This window comes from Gorilla gorilla, chromosome 5, assembly GCF_029281585.2.
Source record: "Gorilla gorilla gorilla isolate KB3781 chromosome 5, NHGRI_mGorGor1-v2.1_pri, whole genome shotgun sequence".
NCBI classification, from domain to species: Eukaryota; Metazoa; Chordata; class Mammalia; order Primates; family Hominidae; genus Gorilla; species Gorilla gorilla.
Window position 1 is genome coordinate 64,335,854 of NC_073229.2, and position 20,330 is coordinate 64,356,183.

Genomic DNA, 20,330 nt, shown 5'->3' on the forward strand with positions numbered 1-20,330 from the left:
ATACCGTTATATTTGTGTTTCTACGCATTAGCAAAAATATGGTATCTGCCAAACTATAATTGCAAACACTTTGAGTCAAAACAATGCTTCCACATTAATTAAAATATAAATCAATACATCAATCAACATACATTTATTGAATATACTCTGTAAAGAAGGTGCAATCCTGAGCATAATAAAGTGTAGAAATGAATGTAAGACACCATTCCTGTCCTCACAGGTCTCAGAAAACTATCATTTTATTACTTTTAGCATTAGATACGTTTACAATAAAGAATTATGTTAATAGAGCCTAGGAGTTCCAATTGCTAGTTGAGAATCACCTCAAGAAAAATAGAAAATGTGTAGAAATAATTATTAAATTTTAAAAATCTAAGCCTTTTAGACTTTTCAAAATAGAAATTTAAGTATGCTGCCTTCACAGTGAATTTAATGTGATAAGATTTTCATTCAAATGACATTATTTCTATTTAATGTTTTAATACAGTTATCCATGAAATCAAATTCCAACTTCTTAAAAAATGTGGGTTTTTTTTGGATCATTTGATCATTTCCTATAAACCATGTATTCCGGTCTCTATATTATTGAGAGTGATGTTAGATTCTTGGTCTACTGTTGAGGATACCAAACACATGCACCATTTGAATGTGTTCTTGAACTAAGTCCTAAAACAAAGTGAAGCAGTGTGTTTTCGTAGAGCTCAGGTCTAGGTGCTGCCAGGTGGGGTAGTGCCACTCCTCCAGAAGGCCCTGGCCCTTGTGAGGCCCAACAGATGTCATATTCTTTGTTTATATTCAATTCGGCATTGCCCTTCTGGCTGGGGGACACCCACCAAATGGAGATAACTCTAAAAACAGAAATGCAGAAGAAATAGAAATTAAGAGACATAAGTCCACAGTTTCAGACCTAAGGTTTATTCCATTGTAATCTTCTCTAAAAAGTACAGAATTTAGGTTTTTCAAGTTGGGAAATGTTTCCATCAATGAACTTCACAATATCCAACATCAACTTTAGCCTTCCATTCAGGCAGAAGAAAAAGAATACAATTCCTTATTCTAATAACAATCTCTTTAGTTGTACACACCTGAAGGCTATAGGCCTGCCACCCTTCGCTTTATCTGGCTAAAGAGGTTACCACAAATAAGGCTCTTTCTACAATTCTGGCTCAAAAACTGTGACACTTCATTTAGAATCTCTGGGTGAGATCTCCATACTGCAGGTTACAGGTGTTTAAAGAATGAGGTGGAGTTGGTGATGTGAGCCACTTATAGCGTATTCATGATCGTGACTTTCCATAAAGATATATTTTTTTTGAGAGGAGTCTCGCTCCATCACCCCCATAAAGATACTTTGTAGGCTCCAAATGTTCTGACTTTTTTCGCCCGAGTTAGAAATAAGATATGAAACTGTGTAGGGTCAAGGGGAGGTCAGCATATTGTAAATAATACAAAGAGATATTTGAGGTTTAGGGGATTAAAAAAGAAAAGGAACCTCTTCTGTCAACCATGAGGGCTGAGGGAAGATGAGGAGTGGGGAAAGATGAGGTGGATCCAATTTAGAATCAGTCTATTTTCAAGTTTGAATGAAATAGGGCACAAAATGGGCTCTTTAGCAAGGAGATTCTTTGGAGAGTTGAAAGAATAAGTTGCAGCGTTCCATGAACCCACTGAAATTGCATCCACAACTTTGTGTGTATGAAGAAGTATGCACTTTTCTACAAAGGGGATCCATGCATTTTGTGAGATTTCCTAAGGCTCTATGAACCCCAAAAGTAAAATGAAAAAAAAAACAACCATACAAAGAACTAAAAACCCATTATGTTAGCAAAAATATGCTTGCTTTTGCAAGAGAATTAAAGTTGACCTTTCCTTAATGCTCAAAATCGAACAGCCCCCACTGCCAGCATCAGGACACTGCTGCCTGACCACAGATCCTTAAACTTTGTAGTATTTCCTTTTTGTTTGATTCATAGTGGAAGAGAATTAACACTACATTATTTAAGGCCTTTTGAGGTAAAAATAAAACATTGGGCTGTTGCAAAATTAAAATTGGAGATTCTAGCATTTGATTTTTTCTACTATGTTAAGTAAATTCCTTCAGGGGAGTTGGTTTCCAAGTCAACTGATTTCCCTGCACCTGACAACAGAGTGTTCAGGACATGCTTTGACAACCCATCCCTGCCTTCTCCTAGAAGAGCCTGGTGATTTGATGGCCATTTCCTGCACTTTCTGATCACCTGATTTTATAATTTATTGAAACAAGTTCAATAGTTAAATAAAGTTAATTGATGTTTCTCATTCTAGAATAAGAATTGTGAGATAAAATGCTCTTTGAGATCATGAGAATTCACTCAGACTTGTACTTTTTATAACCTGAGAGAACATTTCTTTAAAAAGTGTTCTCAGTGGTGTCAAAACATAAATAGGACATATATAAAATAGTATAAGCAATTAAATACAAATAATAGAATTCTTAGGAGAAAATGCTAGGAAAAATCCTGTCTTAAGGAATTGGTCAAAATTACTAATCTCCATGGTTTTAACCAATGCCATCCTTTTCATCTGAAAAGGCATTCTGGTGTCCTCTTGCTGGTGGGAAAATCTTTGGATGTTGAGTTTAACCTTGAGCAAAATTGTGACATTCAACTCAGTGGATCAGGAACTAGTATTTGATGTCCATAAAGCCTGACCCTGATGTTCATTTTGTCAACAATATAGCAGGTAGCTGAGACCCTTTGTGAAAGTTGTTTTGAGTTCCCTTTCACTGTAAGATTCTGAGAGCTCTTCATCACTGATAAGTTACTCGTCCTCAAAATAGAAAAGTGCAAAAGAAATCAAGTGAAATGCTGAAATGTGCATATTTGTGAGTAATAAAATACTTTCTGTGTCACTTACGCACTTACATAATTCCTGTTGAAATGTCACCCAAGAGTTTTATTTATCTCTCCATACATTAGCCTTATTATATCAAGAGTAAATCAAAGCACAAAACGCTATGTGAATAGCTCTGAGATTGCAATCCTTAATTTCTGAGCTTCAGCCCCAATTTAAATAGCACCCTTTACCCAAAGTTTTCATGATTTCCAAACATTTGGATTTAAATTGAACTTCCTTTTATTTCTTACAACAGAGGTCCTCGAAGTGTGGCACCCAGACAAGCAGCAGCAGCAGCGGCATCACCTGGAGCTTGTTAGAAATGCAAATTCTGGGCCGGGTGCTGTGGCTCATGCCTGTAATCCCAGCACTTTGGGAGACCAGTGTGGCCAACATGGCAAAACAACATCTCTACTAAAAATACAAAAAATTAGCCAGGCATGGTGGTGTGCGCCTGCAGGCCCAGTTGCCAGGGAGGCTGAGGCATGAGAACCACTTGAACCCAGGAGGCAGAGGCTGCAGTGAGCTGAGATTGTGCCGCTGAACTCAGCTCACAGTGTTTGGAGACTCTGTCTCAAAAACAAACAAATAAAAAACAACCCCCCCACCAAAAAAAAAAAAAAAAAGAAAAGAAATGCAATTCTGTAGCCCCTCCCCTGTTCCTACTGGATCAGAAATTCTAGCGATAAATAGCACCTTTATACAGTCTGTTCTAATAAGCCCTACTAGTGATGCTGATGCTCACACCAATTTGAGAGCCACTGATCTATGAGAATAGATCTACAGAAAACTTAAATGACTGAATATTCAATAGTTTGAGGTAGGAATAAAGCCATGACCTTTTCATTTCTGTTCACTGTTTTTACTGCTAGGTTAGTTTTTTTCCATGCCGTTCCTTTTCAGATGGACCAAGGGTTATGACTTGCATTAAAAACAATAGTTCACCTTTGGATCACAGACATTCCTTTCTAGAAAAATAAGGGCAAGGTTGGCGCCATGTTTATTTAACTCAGAGAAAAGTGTTCAAATTGGTAAGTGCAATGAAGAGCTCCTAACACTGGAAGTGGTGGAAAGACTGCTATTAAGTCCCAGTCAGGTAGTAATTGGGTACATAGATTAGATCCTGAATTAAGGAGACCAAGTATCTTCTCAGTCTGGTTCAATCTAAGGCACCTGTTAAGATCAGGCCTAAGTGAGGAAATGTCAGCTCATCTCTAGTAATCAAAATTAGGGGAAGTGGGGGTGGTTATGTCATATTTATAAGTAGTCATGATACTCAAAATTCTGAAAACACTTACCTGTTTGGGTAATGGGTCCAGAAGACTACAGTCATATTTATAAAGTATTAAAATAATACACATCTGAACCTCTAACAGAGCAAACCACCTGGAAGAAAAGAATAAAATTGTTACTTGATTGTGAAAGATGTATAAATATCTGCCAACAGAGAATATCTAGAAAGCATACATATTTCAGAGTAAACATGCTCTTCTTTACAATATACTCTTTTCCTATTTAAAGGACAGAGTAAGAACTTAACTCTTTTCTTTCTTAATACCACCTACTCCATAGGGTAGCGGGATGATTAAATTGCTTTAAAATGTATATAAAGTGCTGAGCCAGTGGGAGCTCTCAATAAATGACAGTCCCAAGTCTCTCTCTTTAGGACTGTGCTTTCCAGTATCATAGCCATTAGATACAAGTGGCTATTTCAATTTAAATACATTTAATAAATAAGTTTAAGATTAAGCAAAATGGAAAATTTCAGTTCCTCGGATGCACTGGCCATATTTCAAGTGCTCAAAAGCTGCATGTGGCTACAGGCTACTATACTGGACAGTGTATATTTAAGACATTTCCATGATCACAGAAGGCTCTATTGGACAGTCCTACCTAAGTCTAGATCCTGTTGCCCACTGGAAATTACTGCCTGAATGTTCTACAGGAACATCAAATGTCCGAGGACCTCAAAATCCACTTTTCCTTTTGCATTCCTTGTCTAAGAGTGCCCAAGCATTTTGATCACACACTCTTGATAATAAAATATTTCAGCATGCCCTACAATATATTGATACTCATTTATTTTAAATTATGCACATATACTACACTGTTTAGAGACTATTTTCTAAGACACATACAAATAGAAACTAAAAAACTGAAAAAAGTATAAATAGAATTCTGTTATTTTTCCCTGTGTCCCACTGGGTTGTTTTGAACTCTCTGCAGGATAGGGAAACCTTTTAGGAAGCTTAGCCCTTAATGAATACAATTAGTCCAACGGGACAGAACATTGTCATAGACTAAATCCTCTCCATCACCCTCCATATCCAATTAGGCACCAAGTCCTTTTTTTGTTGTTCTCCTAAATAGCTCTTAATTCTCCTCCTTAACCCCTTATCTCCAGTCCCTCCATGACTCCCTCAGTGTAGTTCTTCATCATTTATTTCCTGGATTACTGAATCAATTTACCTTCCACATTGCTTCCAGTTTCACTTCCCTCTACTCTGTCCTTTACCCTACCACCGGAGTAAACTTTCTAAAACACATATCTTCACTATCTCCTCATTGCACACACACGCAGACACACACACACACGCAATCTTTCAAACACCACAGCAGAATACAGCCAGCCCTTGAAGATCTGCCCCTTACCTATCTCTGCAGTCTCCTCTCCCCCAGAGCTCCCCCTTGACACCATGTGTCTCTAGCCACGTTATATTACTTGACATTCTCTGAATGATGATGCTCTGTGCCACAAGCCTTTCCCTTTCTGAGGCTCAATCTCCTCTGGAAGCATTTTCTGATAACTGTCCTCCAGGCTGTAGTGCCCTTCCTCTCCACCACATGGTTCCCTAGTCACATCTTAGCCACAGCTGCTACTGCACCACATGTGATTGCTTGTTAGCCAGGGCTCTCCCAGAGGAGGATTTGTATTATGAGGCCTTAGCACAGTGCACAGCACGCTATTAGTACCTAATAATGTTAACTGAATAAATGGTGATGGAAAGTGATGCCTTCCATAGAGCAGATTCAATTTTCTGCCCTTTCCACCTGTCTCTGTATTTCTGTGGCACTTTACATATCCCTTAACTAATGCCTTTATCCTACAATCCTACTATATCTTACTATATTACAGCTAGAATTTGCATGTTTGTCTTCCCTTATAGACTAAGCCTTCACAAAAGGCAGGAACTGTGTCTTATCTTTAAATCCTCAATGTTTGTTGATTGAATGAGTGAATGTATACATATCAATGATCTCATATTCATATCAAATAATTAGATTTTTCTGCACTACTGTTCTTGAAACATCTTGACTGTATTTTATTTCAAATGAAATCTGGAGCACTCCAGGTGTGGCTATAATCCATCTGAATATCACATCAATTATTCAGTAATATTTATGATGCAAATTTCACCCTACTTACTTGCAAATGCTAAAGATAATTTATTCTAAAAGAGTATCCATGTCTATGAAATAGGGCATGGCTAATATTTACTGATTTGGATCAAAGTCAGCAATGTTTCTAAGAAAAAACAATTTTGCTAACTCACATAAAGGTTCAGAATGTCTCACAACTAAGGTTTTGTCAAACTTTTCACAAATTGGAATTTCCATTCCTGGCCATGATAAAGTAACAAAAGTTGGTGTTATCTTCCTGCCTTAAATAACTCAAAAACGGGGCAAAATCCAGTGTAGGACAAAGATCTCCAGAGGAAGTAAAGAATGAGATGAAACCCATGATTCCTTCGGTTTCCTGCTTCTGGCAGTCTTCAGGCCACAGTGCAAGGACAGAAAAAACTCACAGGTCTGAGAGTATTATTAATTCAGCAGACAGAGATCCAAATTCAGGCAAGCTAAAGAGACTAAAATTTGTAGAGAAGAGTATCAGAAAAGAAGGAGTTTCACAGAGAGAGAGAGCGCAAGAGCATTCCAGGGATCTAGATAGGAGTCTACTTGAGTATTTGGCAGAGTATTGATCTCTGCATGTGTGAGAGGAAACTACTGAGACGGAAAAAGAACAATGAAAGGGAAATCAAAGCACAAGAAGCTGAATAAGGCCAAGAGCTCACACAAGACATGGAGGCTGTGTTCACACAAGAAAAAGTCTCACCATTGTATAGCACATGGACCATTAGCTAGAGCTCTTAAATGGGTATTGCCTTAGTAGTGGGATTATATTATTTTACATTAAATGGCGCTCTGGATTTACCTTACTGAAGCTTAAAAACAAGTTTTGCAAAGTTGTTTTTCTAAGCAACTAACTGCATGTCATAATGAAGTCTAAACTAAAAGAATACAACACAACCCAGTATCCATGGGACTTAACATTTACGTCTTGCCATCTATTCAAAAGTTAACAGGCTTAGAAAAAACAAAACAGAAAAATGACCCCAATCCAAGAGAAAGCCCATTGAAAAAATATAGGCCCAGAAATGACAGATATTAAAAATAGTTACTATACTCCACAGGTTCATAAAGGTAGAAAAGAACAGCATGATGAGGAGAGAAAGATAAGATATTTTAAAAATAATTGTGCTTCTAGCAATGAAAAATACAATATCTTAAATGAAAAATAAACTGGATGGGATTAACAGATGGTAAAATGCTGCCAAAGAAAAGATAATGGAACTTAAATAACATAACAAAGAAAAATATCTAAAATGAAGTACAGAGAATAAAAGGCTATAAAAATAAATAGGTTATTAACTTATAAAATAACAAAGTCTAACATACATGTTATTAGAGATATAGATGAGAAAGCAGGGAAAATATTTTGAGAAGTAATAGTGAAACATTTTCAAATTTTTTTGAAAACTATAATTTACAGATCATGACCCCCAAGCAGAAGAAATATAAAGAAAATCATGCCGACTGGGTGCAGTGGTTAACGCCTGTAATCTCAGCACTTTGGAAGGCTGAGGCGGGTAGATCACCTGAGGCCAGGAGTTTGAGACCAGCTTGGCCAACATAGCCAAACCTCGTCTCTAATAAAAATACAAAAATATTAGCTGGGCACGGTTGTGTGTGCCTGTAATCCCAGCTACTTGGGAGGCTGAGGCAAGAGAATCGCTTGAACCAGGGAGGAGGAGGTTGCACGGAGCCAAGATTGTGCCACTACACTCCAGCCTGGGCAACAGAGCAGGACTCTGTCTTAAAAAAAAAAAAAAAAAAAAAAAAGCAAGGCACAGTGGCTCACACCTGTAATCCCAGTATTTTGGGAGGCCGAGGAGGGCAGATCATGAGGTCAGGAGTTCAAGACCAGCCTGGCCAAGATGGTGAAACCCCATCTCTACTAAAAATACAAAAATTAGCCAGGTGTGGTGGTGGGTGCCTGTAATCCCAGCTACTGTGGAGGCTGAGGCAGAGAATTGCTTGAACTCGGGAGGCAGAGTTTGCAATGAGCTGAGATCGCACCACTGCATTCCAGCCTGGGAGACAGAGCAAGACTCCATCTCAAAAAAAAAAAAAAAAAAAAAGAAAAAGAAAATCATGCTAATGCAAATCATAATCAAATTGCAATTAATAAATAAACAAACCCAGGGATTAAAAAAAATTAAGTAGCCAGAAAACAAAGACACCATAAAGAACAGCAAACATTAAAAGTTAACATAGACTTTTCACTGGAAACTATGCAAGCAAAAGGACTTACAATGTGTTTAAAGAATAGAAAGAAAAATAATAAGCAGTCAAGGTATAAAGAAAGGGAGCTAATACTGTTTGTATTCATCTGTTCTCACACTGTGAAAAGAACTTATCTAAGACTTGGTAATTTATGAAAAAAAAAGAGTTTTAATTGACTCACAGTTCTGCAGGATTAACAGGAAGCATGACTGGGAAGCCTCAGGAAACTTGCAATCATGGCAGAAGGTGAAGGGGAAGCAAGCTCCTTCTTCACATGGTGGCCGGAGAGAGAAAGCGAGCAAAGGGGGAAGTGCCACACACTTTTACACCATCATATCTCGTGAGAACTCATTCACTATCACGAACATCAAGGGGGAAGTTCACCCCCATGATTCAATCACCTCCCACCAGGCCCCTCCTACTCCAAATGTGGAGATTATAATTCAACATGAGATTTGGGTGGGGACACAGAGGCAAACTATATTACTGTTCTTTCTAATAATGCACTAATTTTACCATGAGAGAGATCAGCCTAAGTAATCTGGGGGTAAATATTTAATTTTCTCCGTAAGGATTTAGATTATAGCATGCATTAGGAAAAAAGGTGATTGTCGGCCGGGCACGGTGGCTCATGCCTATAATCCCAGCACTTTGGGAGGCCGAGGTGGGTGGATCACTAGGTCATGAGATCGAGACCAGCCTGACCAACATGGTGAAACCCCGTCTCTACTAAAAATAGAAAAATTAGCTGGGCGTGGTGGCATGCACCTGTAATCCCAGCTACTCAGGAGGCTGAGGCAGGAGAATTGCTTGAACCTGGGAAGCAGGTGGTGCAGTGAGCCGAGATCGTGCCACTGCACTCCAACCTGGTGACAGAGCAAGACTCCGTCTCAAAAAAAAAAAAAAAAAAAAAAAGTGATGGTCTTTGGGAAGTGTGTAAAAGAGAGAAAGAGACTGATGTTGAAATGACAATCAACCATTCATTCAGTAGAAAATTTAAAGAATTAATATTTGGGCAGGTCTTAAGGAACATAGTGTGCCTGTGCCCACAATGAACAGTTTTGAGGAACTCAAGTCCCAAGGACAACCATGGACAGTCCTGCTAAAGCCCCTCATGTTACTCCATACTCAGACTGAGAAATGACCTAGGGAGGAAGGGTGGTGATATATCTTGGAGTAAAATCAGCTTCTCAGAGGAGGGATGAGACTAAAAGGAGGGCAGCTGCTCTGTGACTATTTTGCAAAAGAGACAAACACATTGCCATGTAAAGGCATATAAGGTTAGGAAAAAGGAACCTTCTGTGAAGTGCTCAATTTAAGTACTTTTCTCTAGGACTATAGGAAAATAAACATTTTATGTATAATTTTAATATTTCCCTACCTATGCTGTAATTTGCTTACCCTAAAAATTCCATAAGAACTGACACATTTACACTATCTTGTGTGATAGTGCAGTGGAAAGTAAAGAGGTGATATAATGGCAGGAAGCATGAGTAGCCTCACTTTCATCCCTCTGCTGGAGATGATCTGAAAAAAGCAGCATCTCATTTTCAGTGCTGTGGGTGGTAGCACGTGGAGGAGCTGGGAGCTCAGCAAAGACTGCAGAACACCAAGGGTCAAATGTAAATGGATAACTAGGTTGTGAATGTAACACACCTGTCTTTTCTCTCTTCTCCTTTGAAAAAAAGTGACTTTTATGGGAACAGTAAAGCGACACTTAGATTATACACTAAGAGTTCTACCAATAAAATAAGACCCCCATTCATTCATTCATTCATTCGATGTTTATTGTGTCCTTATGTGCTTTATATACTTCTAAGCACTGAAGTCAACCCAGTAAACAAAAACAATATTTATGTTCTCATGAAGCTTAAATTCTAGTAGAATGCATTCTAGAATAATAAATAAGAACAGGAAAGAAAGTTGATGGAGGTGTGGGCTAAAATATTTTAGAGAAGGAAGGCCTCTCTGATGAGGTGACATTTTATCAGACCCTAGAATAAAATAAGAGGGTGAGCCATAAAAGGTGCAAAAATCCAGAGTTAGAAGAATGAGAAATGATGAGAAGGCTAGTGTTGAGATGGGAAGCTACTGGACAGTTTTGAGAAGTATGACAAGCTCTGAAAGGATCCTTCAGTTGCTACACTGAGAATAAAATATAGGGTGAGATGAATGGAAGTGAAAAGAGTGATAAGAAAGCCACTACAATTTTCCAGACAATAGAAAGTGGTGACTTAGAACAGGATGGTAGAAATAGTTGTAAGCCATAGTTAGAGTCTGGATATATTCTGTAGGATGGACTGATGGTTTACATTATACATGTGAAGAATATAAAGGAATCAAGGATGACTCCAAAGTTTTCGACTTGAGGAAATGCAAGGATACAGCTGTTGTTTACCTCAGAAATGGGGAAGATTGAAGGAAGAGGAGGTTGAGGGAATTGTAATCTGGAGCTCAGTTTTGGACTTAAGTTCACCTCTCTATAGACCAGTGCCTTTTAGATATCCAAGGAAGATGTTGAATGGAAGCTAAGTAATGAGCCCCATGATTAGGAAGGATTCATTCAGGGTCAGAGATAGAAGATTTATAAATATAAGAGTCATCATTATTTAGACAATTATTTAAAGCCATGGGGCAGTATGAGATCACTTACAGAGTGTGTTAAATAGACTTGATTAAAAAAAAAAAATCTACGGAAGGAGCCCTGGGATAATCCAAAATTTGGAAGTCAGGAAATTGAGGAAGATGAGCAAAGGAGATGGGGAAAAAGCAGGCCAAAGGGTAGAATAATAAAGGAAGGTGGTGTGTCTGCAACCCCATAAATAAAGTGTTTCATGGAAGGTGTGAGCCAGCCTATCAAATGGAAAGAAGGCAAAAAGCACCAATATGTGAAATTAGACATCAAGCTCCCACTTACATAAAGTAACCACTTCTTTTCAGTACTTAGCTCTCTTCCTACAAGTAAATTAAATGAGCTCACTTTTTCAAATAACTAAGTTGGCATTTCATGTTTGGTAGAATATTAGGAAGTAGTGACTTCCTAGCATCCAATGTTTACTTGGCAGCTCTAGAAAAATGCTGGCTAATTTTGTATTTGTGAATTATAGAACAGTTTTGTAGGTTCCTCGCTTTATTCAAATAAATCCTATCTCCTTATCATTGTTGTAAGCCCTTCTCTAATATGAGCTTGCTATTGACCAGTGCAGTGATTTCCAACTTCTCTGAGTTCAGCATCCTGGGATAAAAGGCCCCTGCCACTCTTCCTCTCAAGTCCCTAGAGGCACTGCAACAGGCGAAAAAGACAGTCAACAATTTGAGGGTGCAGTGTGGGAGCTGTGCAAGTGAAGAAGGTACACTTGGCAGAGAGAAAATCCATTCCAAGGGACAGACTTAGAAGAAAAATAGTATCTAGGGACCTGCAAGTTGTTGACTCCATGCAGAAGGTGAGGTGATGAGAGATGAAGCTGGACAGTGCAGGAGGAGCCGGTTCAAGGGGGGTTTGAATGTGCCATGTGACAGTGTTGGGACTTTAATAATGAAAGTGCCCCTCAATAGATTGTGCTGATTGAACAATTATACCTAGGTGTGGAAACGGGGTTTCTCGAAGCTTTATTACAACATATAGGAGGTATTCAATAAATACTTCCTGGATCCCTAAAATAATTTGCTAAGCAAATGAGAAATGCAAACAAGATCAATGTTCATAAGTTAAGAGCACAATATTAAACATTTTAGAAATACCGTGCATATTTTGATTAGAAATAATTAGAAATAGTGGTTACCAAAGGCTGGGGTTAGGGGAGTTCGGGAAATGTTATTCAAGGGACACATTTCAGTTAGACAGGAGGAATAAGTTCAATATACTGATTGTATATCATGGTGGCTACAGTTAATAACAATATGAAAGTTGCTAAGAGAGTAGTTTGTTTGTTTGTTTGTTTTTTGAGACAGTCTCACTCTGTTGCCCAAGCTGGAGTGCAGTGGTACGATCTTGGCTGACTGCAACCTCCGCCTCCTGGGTTCAAGTGATTCTCCTCCCTCAGCCTCCTGAGTAGCTGGGATTACAGGCACCTGCCACCACACCTGGCTAACTTTTGTATTTTTAGTACAGATGGGGTTTCACCATGTTGGCCAGGCTGGTCTCGAACTCCTGACCTCAGGTGATCCGCCCACCTTGGCCTCCCAAAGTGCTGGGATTATAGGCATGAGCCACTGCGTCCAGGGAGTAGATTTTAAGTGTTCTCACCTCAAAAAAAAAGTATGTGACATAATGCCTATCTTAAACAGCTTAACTTAGCCATTTTACAACATGTACATATTCAAAGCATCATATAGTACATCATAATCTTTACTTGTCATTTAAAGTAAATACATTTTTAAGGCCAGGCATGGTGGCTCATGCCTATAATCCCAGTGCTTTGGGAGGCTGAAGCAGGTGGATCACTTGAGCTCAGGAGTTGGAGACCAGTCTGGACAACATGGTGAAACCTCCTCTGCATTAAAAAATAAATAAAATAAACAAACAAATAAATAAATTTTTAAAAGTTTGAAGCCGAAAAATATGTTAGAAAAAAATCTGTAGAGAAAGTAGAATGAGGAACAGAATGAATAATAAAAAATTTCAAAAAAAGATTAGAAATAATATTTACCAATGTATTAAAATAATTTTCTGTTACAATCTATAAGGCAGAATTTCCTTAATTAATTTTAGTCTATGTGATGTTCTTAAACATGATAAAACTACATTTCCCTTAAAGATAAATGATCACTCAGGCTTTTGGCCAATTCATAATGTACATTTTGAATTTGTGTGGCTTAATATTTTTCTTTTCTACTTTTTAGTGTTAGTTTAGTTATTAAATTAATAACTAGCTATTAAGATAGTATTGATATTTATATTACATTAAGATTTTGATATCTTAAAGGAAAAGTTGAATTTTCTTCAAATCCAAATATTTGGATATTCTAATAGAATAACCTCAATTCACCACTAAAGTTTTTTTCTTTACAGTGGCAAAAAAAAAACAACACTGTTTTTTAAAGCCTTTACTATGTCACTGAATTTTGTTCAATGTGTAAAATACCAGAAACTGACATATACATACCTAGGACATAGACAGCTTTTTATGTCAAAGAAAACAGGCCTTGTAAATTCATATTTTTACAGAAGCTCTTCAGAAGCAAGCTAAGCTATGTTCAGGCAAGTAATGTTTTCTTAATACTTCTAATGTCAAAACAGTGAAAATAATGAGGCACATTGTTTATAACAGATTTATCTTTTACACTTACAAGAACAACATTACACATCTACTAATAAAGCTCATTAAAATAGAAACATGTTGAAAATTTTTTAAATACTTGGTACTTGCATATTTTCTGCATTTGTATTTAAATACTTCATTAAGGAATGCTACACAGGCATTGAGAACACCAAGACCTACACAACACAATGCTAGCAATGCACATGGAGAGACGGAAGAGGTCACAATAATATACAGATGAAGGTAGAAACAAGCGAAACAAAATTTGGAGTCTGGAGAGCACTCTATAACCTGGCATGATTAACACTGACTTTATATGGAGGTGAAACTTGAGCTACACCATGAGGGCAAAAGAACCTTTAAATAAGTAGACTTGTTGAGTGAGAGCATTCCAGAGCCAGCAGAAAACATGGGCAAGGGGAGGAGTGGACTCTCTGTAGTAAGGAACAGCAAGTAGACGCTCTGGGGAGGACATTCTCAGATGTTTAGAAAGGTAAGGCTGGTGTCAGATTATGGATGGCCCGGAGTTCTAGGCTAATGAGTTTGGCCAGCAGGTAGTGGCACCAGAATCTCAATGAGAGAGTGACAATCAGAAATTATTATTTAAGGAAAACTCATCTGTATGTAGTGAGTAAGATGGATTGAAAAAAGAGATAATACAGTCAGGGAGAAGGTTAGGCAGTGATAATAGTCATCTGATGCTGAGGTGAAGGAGACCTAGTTTGTTTTTTATTTTGTTTTATTTTATTTTATTTTATTTTATTTTTTATTTTATTTAGAGACAGAGTCTCGCTCTGTTGCCCAGGCTGAAGTGCAGTGGTGTGATCTCGGCTCACTGCATTCTCTGCCTCAGGGGTTCAAGCTATTCTCTCCTGCCTCAGCCTCCCAAGTAGCTGGGATTATAGGCACCCACCATCACACCCAAGTAATTTTTTCATATTTTTAGTAGAGACGAGGTTTCACCATGTTGGTCAGGTTGGTCGCAAACTCCTAACCTCAAGTGATCCGCCCATCTCGACCTCCCAAAATGCTGAGATTACAGGTGTGAGCCACTGGATCTGGCTGAGGAGACCTAGTTTTAAAGGAGTGGAGAATGTACACAGAAGGCCAGAAGGAAGGAGGAGTAAAGGATAACTCCAAAAACCCAGGTGTCTAAGAGAGCAGTGATAGGAGGAGAGTACTGAAGGAATGCTAGTATTGGAGAAAATTGATGATTTTAATTTTAGATGTCTTGATTTTGAGACTGAATACCTCTGTCACTTTTAAAGAGAACATCTCTCTGTTTTTTCCTCCTAGAAGTCATTGTAGGTAATGCCAGCATGTGCTGGAAAGCTATCACTGTTGCCAGGAGCAAGAGATCTGAAGTATATTCCTAGTTGCCACCAGCTGCAGCTTATGAAAATAGAATGATCTTTCCCTGGAATTCAGAGAAGGTAGCATACAGACATAGTTTCATAGGCATCATTCATTGAAGCACAGCTATCAAGTTAAAGCGGAAGTACGGCAACCTCATCCCTCTGAGAAATCTTTTAGGAAAATAAAATCAATATGGTAGCAGGAGGCAAAATAATCTAGCACCTGTGATTCTCAAATTTTAGTGCATCAGAATCATCTGGAGGGCTTGTTAAAACAGATTGCTGGGCCCACCCCCAAAGTTTCTGAGTCAGGAGACCTGGGACAGGGCCCAGGAACTTGCATTTATTACAAGTTTCCTGGTGATCTTAATACTGGTGGTCTGGGGACCACATTTTGAGAATACTGATCTAGAGGAACTTGTCAAGGAAAATAAGGAAAAAAAAATATGTTAGAAGATGCGGTCTGCCAAACCTTTTAATTTTAGCACACAACATTAAAATTATAAAGAATGTCTCCATTATACATGCAACATTATGTCTGGGGTACCAAACTTTTGATTGGGAATACTGGTGAAAGCATAATCTGGTAGAGTGGGAAGGTAGATGTTTTATATTAAATATAGAAAAAAAAGAACAAAATGGGAAGAGAAGAAAGGGATAAGGGTAAGCTGAATGAGAAGGAAAAGAAGAAAACATAAAAAAAAAGAAGAAAATGGGAAATATATAAAATAAAAAAAGGAGATGAGAAAGTGTAACCACATCAAACGAATCTGGTGTAGACGTTTATGTAATAATGTTGTGAGTTGCTTTTCATTTGCCATGGACCCCCAGGATGAAGGTCATGTAACCAGGGCATGCCCAGATAACCAACTGTGCAACCACAGAGGGATTAAGTGCTTGGACCAAGGAGCAGGGACTGAATTAAGCAGCATACACCACATTGCAGGATCCAGGATCCAATCAGATAGAGCACTGTCATCACCCATGGCAGGATCCAGTCAGATCATGCTTCCCGACATCACCTCATTGTTAAGATCCAATCAGATCACACATCATTACCCTATGCTTATGAAACCTACCCCAGCCTCTAGCTTGGGGAGACAGATTTGAGCATTTCCTCCTGTCTCCTTGCCAGTTGACTTGAAATAAAGGTTTTCTTTTCTCAAAAGCCAGTGCCATGGTATTGGCCTCTATGCACATCTGACAGCAAACTCCTTGATGCTCAGTCACAAGAGCAGATGGGACAGCAAGAATGAAGAACTGGAGAACCTCAGCCCTTCTCGATTTGAGATACTGTTTTTTTGTTTCATTAGGAAGATTATAAGTGGCTCTTACTAGGAGTGCATGCTCTGGAGCTATTGTTTTCCTGACTGCAGCCAGGATTGTTCTAATGGTGATCCTATGGTTACTCCTCCTAGAAATAAAATTTCCATATAAATGAGCTATGAGCTAATAGTTTGGCTATCTCTTTTTAAACATTCTGTATTAGTCCATTTTTATACTGCTATAAAGGACTGCCCAAGACTGGACAATCTATAAAGGAAAGAGGCTCAACTGACTCACAGTTCAGCATGGCTTGGGAAGCCTCAGGACACTTACAATCATGGTAGAAGGTGAAGGTGAAGGAAGGCACCTTCTTCACAAGGTGGCAGGAAGGAGAAGTGCGAGCAAAGGGGGAATAGTCCTTTATAAAAACCATCAGATCTCATGAGAACTCACTCACTATCATGAGAACAGCATGGGGAAAACCACTCCTGTGATTCAATTATCTCCACCTGGTCTCTCCCTTGACACACGGGGATTATGGGGATTACACGGATTACAATTCACAATGAGATTTGGGTGGGGACACAAAGCCTAACGATATCAGCTTCTTATTAAGGAAAAGGGACAAAGGAATAGTACTGACTTAATTAAGTACTTGCAAAATAGAAATGATCTTATGGTTTATTTTATTTATAGCTTATTGAGGTAAGATTGACCTCAAAATATAAATAAATAATAATTATATATATTTAAAGCACAAAATGAGATGATTTTATATCTATATGTACACACATATATATGCACACATATATACATGTACCCATATATACACATACACCACATTGTGAAATGATTACCACAGCCAACCTAATTAACATATCTGTCACCTCATGTGGTTACCCTTTTGTGTGTCTGGGAGAAGTGGGGGTGAGAAAACTTAAGATCTGTTCTCTTAGCAACTGTCAATTGTACAATACATTATTATTAATTATAGTGACCATACTGTACATTAGGTCTCCAGAACTTATTAATCTTGTAACTGAAAGCCTGTACTCTCTGCCTGATATCTCCAATCCCCCAAACCCTGGTAACCACCATTCTACTCACTATTTCAATGAGTTCAAATTTTTAGATTACACATATAGATGACTTTATGTAGGATTTGTCTTTCTGTTTGTGGCTTATTTCACTTAGTATAATGTCTTCCAGGTTGACTCATGTTGTTGCAAATGGCAAGATTTCCTTTTGTAAGGCTGAAAAATATTCCATATATATATATATAACATTTTTTATCCATTCATCTATCAACACTTAGGTTGTTTTAATATTTTGGCTATTGTGATTAATGCTGCAATGAGCCTAGGAGGGCAAATATTTCTTTTGAGATACTGATTTTATTTCCTTTGGATATATATCCAGAAGTGGAATTGCTGGATCATACGGCAATTTTTTTTAAATGCTTGAAGAACTGCCATACTGTTTTCCATAGCAGCTGTTCCATTTTACATTCCCACCAATAATGCACAAAGATTCCAATTTCTCCACATCCTCACCAACACTTGTTATTTTCTTTGTTTACAGTAGTCATTCTAATGGATATGCCAACTCAAAAATATATAGAGATGAATCTCTAAGCAAGAGGTTTTGTTTGGAATATATAAGGAATAGAATTGCAATTCAGGGCACACACACAGACTAGGGTGGCCTCTGTTATGCTCACAGAACAAAGAAATGGTTAAGGTTTACTGGGGCAAGGGAAGGTTATACAAATTGTTTTGAGAGAAAGTTCACTGGTGCTGGCAGCATCTTAAAAGAGCTAGTGAGCTCTGATAGGTGAGTTTCAGCAGTTGCCAGGTGGGACTTGTAGTCTTGAAATTATGGTTAGCTCCATGCAGATCTGGATTGAGCTTATAAGACATTTAAAACAAAACAAAACAGGTGTATGTAACCTTAGTGTTTTTCTCATGGCTTCTTGACTCATTTTAGTTGGGTATGACATAAATGACTTCATTTTGTATAATCAACTTTCACAGGTATAAGGTGGTATTTCAATGGAGTTTTGATTTTTTCCCTAATGATTAGTGATGTTGAGCATCTTTTCATGTGCTTACTGTCCATTTGTGTATGTTCTCCGGAGAAATGTCTATTTAAGTTCTTTGCTCATTTCTGAATTGGGTTATTTTGTTGTTGAGTTTTAGAAGTCCTCTATGCATAATGGATACTAATACCCTTATCAGATATGTAATTTGCAAATATTTTATCCCATTCTGTGTGTTGCCTTTTTGTTTTGTTGATACTGTCTTTTGATGCACAAAATTTTTAAATTTTCATAAAGTCCAATTTTGTCTATTTTTCATTTGTTGTTTGTGCCTTTGGTGTCATATCCAAAAATTAAGGCCAAATCCAATGTCATAAAGCTTGTGCTCTGTTTTTCTTCTAAGATTTTTATAGTTTTAAGTATTTATTTTATTTTTAGTTAATTTTGGTGTATGGTATTAGGTTATAAGAGTCCAACTTCATTCTTTTGCATGTAAATATTTAGTTTTCCCAGCGCCATTCATTGAAAAGACTGCCCCTTTCCCATTGAATGGTCTTAGCATCTTTGTCAAAAATCATTTGACCACATATTCCAGGGTTTATTTCTGGGCCCTCTATTCTATTGTATTGGTCTACATGTCTATCTTTATGTCAATAGCACACTGTTTTAATTACTGCAGCTTTGTAGTAAGTTTTGCAATCAGAAAACGAGAGTCCTCCATTTTGTTCTTCTCTTTCAAGATTGTTTTGGCTACTCGGGGTCCTTGAAATTTTATATAAATTTCAGAATAGGCTTTTCTATTTCTGCCAAAAAAAAAATAACATCATTGCAATTACATTGAATCTGTAGACTTCTTTGGGTAGCACTGGCATCTTTAACATTATTAAGTCTTGCAATCCAGAAACATGGGATATGTATCTATTTATCTATGTCTTTAATTTCTATCAGCAATGTTTTATAGTTTTTAGTGTATAAGTCTTTCACCTTCTTGGTTTAGCTAATTCCTAATTATTTTATTCACTTTTACGCTATTATAAATGGGATTGCTTTCATAGTTTCCTTGTCAGATTATTCAGTTAGTATATAAAAATGCAATGGATTTTTTGTGTGTTCATACTGTATCCTACTACTTTGTTGAGTTCATTTTTTAGTTCTAACAGTGTTTTGGGGGCAGTGGATTGTACATATAAGATCATATCATCTGTGAACAGTCATAATTTTACTTCTTCCTTTCCAATTTGGATTTCTTTTATTTCTTTTTTTGCCTAATTGCTCTGGCTACAACTTCCAGTACTATGTCAAATACAAGTAGCAGAAGTGGCATCCTTGTCTTGTTCCTGGTCATAGAGAAAAGTTTCTAATCTTTAACCATTGAGTATGATGTTAGCTGTGGGCTTGTCATATATGGCCTTTATTATGTTGAGGAACTTTCCTCTATACTCGATTTGTTGACAGGTTTTTATCATGAAAAGATGATAAGTTTTGTCAAATGCTCTTTCTGCATCCATTGATATAATAATCATATAAGTTTTGCTTTTCATTTTGTTAATGTGGTATATGACATTCTTCATCTGCATAGGTGGGACCACCCTTGCATCCAAGGGATAAATACTACTTGATCATGGTGTATGATCCTTTTAATTTTCTGTTGAATACAGGTGCTAGTATTTTTTTGTAGAAGCTTTGCATTTATGTTCATCAGGAATATGGACCTGTAGTTTTCTTTTCTTGTAGTGTCCTTGTCTGACTTTTGTGTCAGGGTAATGCTTTGTAAAATGAGTTTGGAAGTGTTCTCTCTTCAATTTTTTCTAAGAGTTGGAAAAGAATTTGTATTAATTCTTTAAATGTTCAGTAAAATTCAGAAGGGAAACAGTTCATGGGCTTTTCTTTGATGGCGGACTTTTAATTTGT

General features: G+C 37.5%; 1 protein-coding gene across 2 annotated transcripts in view; it reads right to left on the reverse strand.

The window, feature by feature from the left end:
* Positions 1 to 205: 205 nt before the first annotated feature.
* Positions 206 to 20,330, reverse strand: part of CYP39A1 (cytochrome P450 family 39 subfamily A member 1) — a 104,492-nt gene continuing 84,367 nt past the window's right edge. For both annotated transcript variants that reach the window (XM_031012613.3, XM_031012612.3), the window contains 2 exons: positions 4,173 to 4,260; positions 206 to 848 (listed from right to left, as the gene is read on the reverse strand). In XM_031012613.3, coding sequence (XP_030868473.1) covers positions 777 to 848; positions 4,173 to 4,260 — 160 coding nt within the window. In that variant the 3' untranslated portion in view covers positions 206 to 776. The remainder of the gene's footprint in view (positions 849 to 4,172; positions 4,261 to 20,330) is intronic.